A 7,500-nucleotide genomic window follows, 5' to 3' on the forward strand; every position below is an offset into this window, starting at 1 on the left:
TGCAAAAACATTTTTCCAAAGTCCAAAGTGACATCTCACTGCTGGTTGTGTCCGACCAACAGCCCAAAACCCAAAGATATTCAATTTGCAAATGATTTAAAACTGATTTTCAGTCAGTAAATGTTTCTTTTTGCTTCATAAATTATTTAATAGGTTCAACAATTAGCAGAATAGTATTAAAATAGTTTCATGACTAGTCAAGACTTCGTCTATCATGCATCGGATCTACAAAAAAAAACACAAGATCTGTGCGTCTGCGGAAAAAAAATCTAATATCACGATATTTTTGACCAAATACATCGATGTCGATATTACGGCGATATTGTAGGGTTGACATTTGGTGCTTTCACAAAATATTTACACAATGAGAGGTTTGATAAATAATCACCAATAATGTGGATACAATGACTAAGTGGGTAAAGGCAAATAATAAGACAGCTAGTAAGTCTGGACATCACTTCACTGTAATGTAGCTTTTAAAACCAGGAGAATAAAACACTTCCAAAAAGATGACATCTAGCCACATATATCGATGTCCAAATAGTCTCTATATCCTCCTCCGCAACGCTGTGGAGGAAGGTCTGGCAATGCGAGACTAATGTCCATCTGTAATGGCTGAGCCTAAAAACCTTAAAGCCACTGAGGGGCTGCTATACGGACGTGAAACAGTCTATGGCTAGTAAACTAGCTGACGCGCTCTCTTCTATCTTACACCGCTCAGTAGCCTACTGTTGAAATCACTCAAAAGCACACTAGTGACACCAGTGGACATTTTGTGTCCTACACCCAAAACAAATGAAAATGGCTCTTACACTATCGATATATTGCCCAGCCCTGTCTGTGTTCTTCATTCAGACTTCTATAAAAGTCTGCTGTGTGTCTCCGGCTGACTGTTTCTCATCTCTTCCTTTGCCCAGTGATGATCCTGCTCATGCTCTCCCTGCGCACCCATCGTAAGAAGCCCTACCTCTGCGACGAGGAGGAGAACGTCCACGAGAACATTGTGCGCTACGACGACGAAGGCGGCGGCGAGGAGGACACCGAGGCCTTCGACATCGCCGCCATGTGGAACCCTCGCGAGGCGCACCATCACCCGGGCAAAATGAGACAGGACATGGTGCCGGAGATCGAGAGCCTGTCGCGCTACGTGCCTCAGGCGTGCGTCATGGGCGGCGGCAGCGGGGACAGCAACGTTCACGGATACGTGCTGGCGAAGCTCCTGGACGCCGACATGGACCCGTGCGCCCCGCCCTACGACTCCCTGCAGACCTACGCCTACGAGGGGGAAGGTTCGGTCGCAGAGTCGCTTAGCTCGCTCCAGTCGGGGACGTCCAACACGGACCACGAGTACGACTATCTCAACGACTGGGGGCCTCGCTTTAAAAAACTGGCCGAGATGTACGGCGTGCTGGAGACAAACGCTCCTCCGATGTGGTAGAACATCAGAGCCTCTGCCTTTTTTTTGTTTTTTTAAATCTGAGAACAATTATGCCAACAAAAAGAGAGACACAAACATCAGAGACAAAAACGCGGTGCACAACAAAAGCCACAATGTGCTTGCGTCCACATCCATGACTGTTAGCACTTGAATTCCTGCCGAAAGCCTGGATTCTCCACAGCATTGAAGGCCTGGGATGCCCGCATCAGTAGCAGCAGCAGCAGTGTGAGCTGGTTTTAAATCCCCCCCCCCAGAGACTGAGGCTGGATTGGCAGCCTTTGCAAGGCAATGGCTTCAAAGCACATGTTTAAGTCCCCTGCCTGACCCAGCCACAGGCAGAGCCCGCTTTGGTTCAAAGAATGGAGCGATTTATGCCAGAGATGAAAACGACAGAGACCTGACTCACAGCAACACGGGAGACAAACTCCATACTGCCGATCTTCAGTGCTTTTCATATACGACCCGAGCCACAACTCTGAGCAGGGAGGGGGGGAATGAAAGAGAAAAGTCATAGACGCAATCAGATTTCTTTTTTCTTTCTTTTTTCCTCTGTGGCAGATCTTAATTTATTTCTTTGTTTCACGTGCCATATTTATACTTTTCGCTAACTTATTTGGGTACTTCCAACCAACACTGTACTACAACTGCCATGGCCTTGTGAGGAAATCCTTTAAAGATCACATATATGTTGTAACATACATGATGTAAAAGCTCTTGTTTTCATGCGTCTCTACAGTAAAGGACATGCACATGAGAGGGCGATGCTGTAATCCCGTGTGGGTTTTCCAGGTTGATATGTTTATCGTATTATTGTTTTTTGTATCATTTTTTGAGCTATTTGTATTGTAAATGTGTTTTTTCAAAAGTGTAAAGCAGTTCATTAATAAGGATGCAAGGGAAGCCATTTTTTAGGAAGTGGATATATATCGCAGCAGGCGATCAAATGTCACCCAAGATGTGGAAGTACGGCCAAGTCGCCTTTCATTTTGGATCCAACCACCGTGCCAACGGGAGTCCGACGCCAGCGAGGCTTGATCTGTCCTGTTAGAGACACTGTGTTGCTTTTTTTCTTCCAACACGCAAACGTGGCTTAACTCTCCAATCCTGTGGACTTCAGAAACATTGATAATCTGCATTAAGTGCCAAATGTACAACAACAACAAAAAAGGACAAAAAAAAGACGTTGTGGATGAAGAAAAAAAGAAAAGAAATCAGCAAAACTCAAACACCAAAAGATATAACAAAAGGATTTTACAAGCTGGGAAGAAAGTAAAAGTACATTTTGATAATTTGATTGGGTAAAAGTTTACTTGAAATCCATGTGGTCAGTCATGCTGCGGTAAGTGGTATGTGAATGTAGATATTATTTTGTATTCTTGGTAATAAAAAGGAAAGAAAAGAACTTCTCTTCTGTCGTGAAACTCCCTCGAGATGAGAAAATTGTTCATATATATATATACACTACCGGTCAAAAGTTTGGGGTCACTTAGAAATTTCCATTCCACTCCATTATAGACAGAATACCAGCTGATCTGAGTGGGTGGTTGATCTGTAATGCAATATCTACATTCTCCATTATCAGCAACCATTCATCCAATGTTCCAAAGGCCCATTCTGTTTACTAATCTGATATCATTTTAAAAGACTAACATTGGAGAACCCTTTTGCAATTATGTAAGCACATAATGTAATCTGAAAACTGCTGCCCTGGTTAAAAAAAACAATGTAACTGATCTCAGCTGGTATTCTGTCTATAATGGAGTGGAATGGAAATTTCTAAGTGACCCCAAACTTTTGACTAGTAGTGTATAATATATTCATAACACCGGTGCGAATGAACTAAAAACAAATGATACTTTCTGAACATCTGGGTGGCAACAGTTTCCAGAGTGTGTAATAATAAACTGCTTCTTTTTGGTGCTGAAGAGCATTACACAACTCGTCGAAGCGTGACAGGAACGTAAGTCCTTCAAAAGATAAAGCAGCGAGTTCAATTTGCAATCACACGCCGAATTGTCCTCCAAAGTGTTATTGCGGCTGATTCACTTTTCATAACGGCTTCCCTCAAAGTGCCTAATTTGCTTGTCTTATTATTGTTTTTGCAGCGATAATGCTTAGCAGTGATTAAAAGCTCATCGCCTGCTGTACCTGAAGCCTACCTCGAGCCTCGGTAGCACCTCGCAGCGATCGTTGCGTCTGATTGCTTTCGCTATGAGCCACTGGGAATCAATCAATTAGAAACAGGAGTCTTCACTTAATTGCCTATGTCAATCACAGTGAAGGATGAGAGGTTGAAAAATAAAGGAAATTAAGAAGTGGGCAGCAAAAAAAAAAAGAGAATCAAATTCCATTTTCTTTGTCAAAACAAATAACAAGAAAATAAGTCTGAACTCTTTGGCTCCGGCTTACCTGCTGAGTGGCATTCAACAGTGAAATTGCACAGAAGATAAGCCTATAATATTCCCAGGATTTACATTCTTACTTTTCTTTTATTCTCTGCATGCTGAGCAGAACACTTCAATTACTCACCCCGGGATATTTCTCTAATTTGTCCCTCTTTATTTTAACACGCAACAGTCCGCAAAAGGCTTCACAAATCTTTATGTTTCTCTGCCTTGCATCAGATCAAAGTTTCCTCCTCAGTAGTTTAGAGAAACACTTCCTAACCTCCAACCTTATTTCATCGGGTGACACTATTATTGGATAATGCCTGAGGAGCGGCTCTTGTTGGCAGGTTTGTGTCTTCTTCCTGCCCTCTAGTGGTCTAAAATGGCGTCATACACCTTCAAATTTTACTATTTGAAATACTGTCAAGTACTAACTACTTCTAACTTCATTGACGTCATTCGTTGGTAGGTGTATTTTTTTTTTTAAACTTTGGGCAGAGCCAGACTAGCTGTTTCCATATGCTTCCAGTCTTTATGCTAAGCTAAGCTAAGTGCATCTTGGCTGCAAGTATGTGTAAAAGTATAATATAATAACTAGGCCTGTAACAATTATTACATCATTGATTAATTGTGAATTTGTTTTACATAATTGCGGTTTTCTGTCTCCCCCACGAGGAATTCTAAGTAATGACAACAACACTGTCGGCGCGTCCACATGATACAAGCCTTCCGTGATCGCGCACCGCCCCCAAACCCTCCTCGACGCAGTTGCTAGTAGCCAAGGAGGACACGGAGGATTAAAAAAAAACATGATGGACTCTTCAGAAGAGGTCATTATCTTCACTCGAGTTTCTGCGCGGGAAAGTCTCCGGATGCTACAATCTTCTGAACATAGTCAGAAGTACTGAGAAACACAGAGAGAGTTGTGTGGAGCTGATAGTCTTAATTAGCTTTGTAGCAACTCATTTGGCAACGGTTTGAATGTAACGAACGTTCATTAACATCAAAACGTTACGCACTAGAGCTTTAACCACAACTAATTGCTAACATTAGCTAAGGTCTTAAGGCGTATGACTGGTAATTGTTGATTTTGTTTAGATATGCTGAATTGTAATTATATAAGTGATTATTGGTCGGACTATATATTTGAATTATTATTTCAATTCTTAGTTGTTGGCACTTGACCCTGAACACGTTTATAGCAACAAAAATGACAAGGCGGGTAGAATTTTTTTTTTATGATAATAAAGAGGCGCTGTTTACTTCATAGGCTGTGTACCTGTGTTATTACATTATCTGGGTCACATAACTGACATATAAACAAAAGATGGCTCCTGGAATTCATTCAAAACTCTAATTTGTTTAAAAAAAAGTATTAAATACTCTACATATTATTACATTTAAGTGAAAGAGACAATTATATTGTTAATTGCAATTATTTCCGAGACAATTAATTGTACAGTACAGCACAATTTGGAATTGTTACAGCTCTAATAATAAGTAAAAGTATAGTATAATAAGGGTATGTGATATCACCACTTTCCAACTTAGTCCCGCCCACTTCAAACCCGTAAGAGGAGGCAGAAACAAAAACACAGAAATCTGTTATATTAAAATAAGGCTTAGTTTTATTAAATTTAGTCCGTCTATAGTTTTTAATTTCTCCTTTAGTTAAGTAACAACTTCTGTGTCTCCTCGTCTCCCCTCCTTTGTCCAACCTTAACCTGGATTGTGAATTTCTCAGAGCCCAATGTACTATTTTTTACTTAAAAAATGTAAAGGCTTTCAGTTTGAAATAATATAAGATACAGAGAAAAAGCAAATCATCACTTCTGAGTCTTTGTGGGGAAAGAAACTTTCTATTTTTCCGTTTTTTTATTAATCTATGAATGTTATTCTCTAGGTGACCAAACTCCCATCACTCCTCACCATAAATCTCTTGTCATGAGCATTGTAAAGCTCATGTCCTGCGGTCTCTTTCCTCCTCAGTGCCCTTCCCTACACATTGCCCCATCCGGCTGCATAAATAAAATCCTAACAACCCCAGACACCCCATCGCAAACCTCTTCTTTCCCATTTTGCCCAGTCGCCAGCTTCTCCCAGGGCCATTTCCAGGCCGGAGCGGTGCCATCCGAAAGGCGCTGAGGGGGAAATTCGTCTTAAGCTCCACTGCTCTTTCTAACAGACGAAGGCGCTCAAACGGTGGAAGATAATAAGAAGCCTTCCAGCTCTAATCATGCCGAGGGTAAACCGCAGCAGACCCAGTGAATCATCCCCTAATGCGAAGTGGAAAAACACACTCCGCTCTGCTGGAAATTGAGGGGCGAAAAGGAAAGGCAAACTCAAGGCCCTGGGAGTGTAGAGCAGGTCCAACCCATTTGACATGTGGAGTTGGAGAGCAAAACATATACAGACCCAAATCGCTGCCGGGCTTCCTCTCTCTCTGATACTCTTCTTATCTCTTTCTGTCTCTCTGCCTCTCTTATTCTGTCTGTCTCCTCCGGTCCAGCACTTGCTTCTTTCTCCCATACAAATGCCCTCCATGTCTTTCACTCCCTTCTCTTCTCCCTTCCTCTTCTAAGTCTTTTGTCTTTTCCCTCCTCGTCCTCCTCTCAGCCCAGCTCACGAGTGCAGCGATGGGATATTTCAGCTTTATCTCTTTAAGCTGCAGCATGAACATGAACTTTTGCCCGTCAGTGTCTCTGCTGCGAGAACAGAGCATCTCGTGAGCGCCGGATCATTGGCGTCTCACAGAGGTTTACAGTACTGTAACTTCACAAGCAGCTGCAGATGCTGGTGCATGCATAGCTTTACTTTTTTAAAGCAATAATGTGCTCATTTCTTTTGTTTTGGAAAGGGTGGTAAGTGTCCATGTCGTAGAATTTATCTGAAAGCACTCAGGACTACATTCACGAGAAAAAACTCACAAATTTACAAGACAAAAAAAAGGACTCCCTTCCAAGGTATTTAAATGATGATCCCAGTTCTGCCAGTCGACCTTTGATACTGAGGGCTTGGAAGAGAGGTGGTTGCTGTGAGTCTGTTTTCTCTCCCACTGCACAGCTCCTTGGTCTTGTGATGTTGAGCTCGAGGGCGCTTCCCCCAAAATGTCCAGAGCAGGTTGTTGTACTGCCTGATGGTATCCAGACAGAGCACTGGGGCCATGTCATCCGCAAACTTTAAAAGTGTCATTCCTTCACTGCTGCAGGAGATGGTGTTAACAGAGAAGAGAATGGGGGATAAAAACACAGCCTCTGGGGAGCCGATGACACACCTGCACTCCCACAATGCCCACTTATCATGTTTATTTCAAAGATATTTTAGACTAGACAGAAAACATTCTGGGCCTTAAGGTGCTGCAGGGCAGTGTAGCTCTGTTTCCCATACCGATTATTCATGTTGATTAAGGATTGCAGAAAACTGACCCTGGATCTGCCATAAATGATCAAACCACATCTCTCGTACACTGTCGATACTCAAAACCTCTTAAAGCTACACTCACCTAAAGGATTATTAAGAACACCATACTGATACCGTGTTTGACCCTATCCTATCAATATGGGCCAACATTTCTAAAGAATGCTTCCAGCATCTTGTTCAATCAATGCCACGAAGAATTGAGGCAGTTCTGAAGGTGAAAGGGATCCCCCACACCCTTACACCACCACCACCACC

The 7,500-nt window shown here is 42.4% G+C and overlaps 1 protein-coding gene across 2 annotated transcripts in view; it reads left to right on the top strand.

Annotated features, from left to right (window-relative positions):
* Nucleotides 1–2,292, top strand: part of LOC144537160 (cadherin-20-like) — a 94,434-nt gene extending 92,142 nt beyond the window's left edge. For both annotated transcript variants that reach the window (XM_078280629.1, XM_078280628.1), the window contains exon 12: nucleotides 918–2,292. In XM_078280629.1, the coding sequence (XP_078136755.1) occupies nucleotides 918–1,438 (521 nt within the window). In that variant the 3' untranslated portion in view covers nucleotides 1,439–2,292. The remainder of the gene's footprint in view (nucleotides 1–917) is intronic.
* Nucleotides 2,293–7,500: the final 5,208 nt, after the last annotated feature.

This window comes from Sander vitreus, chromosome 22, assembly GCF_031162955.1.
Source record: "Sander vitreus isolate 19-12246 chromosome 22, sanVit1, whole genome shotgun sequence".
Lineage (NCBI taxonomy): Eukaryota > Metazoa > Chordata > Actinopteri > Perciformes > Percidae > Sander > Sander vitreus.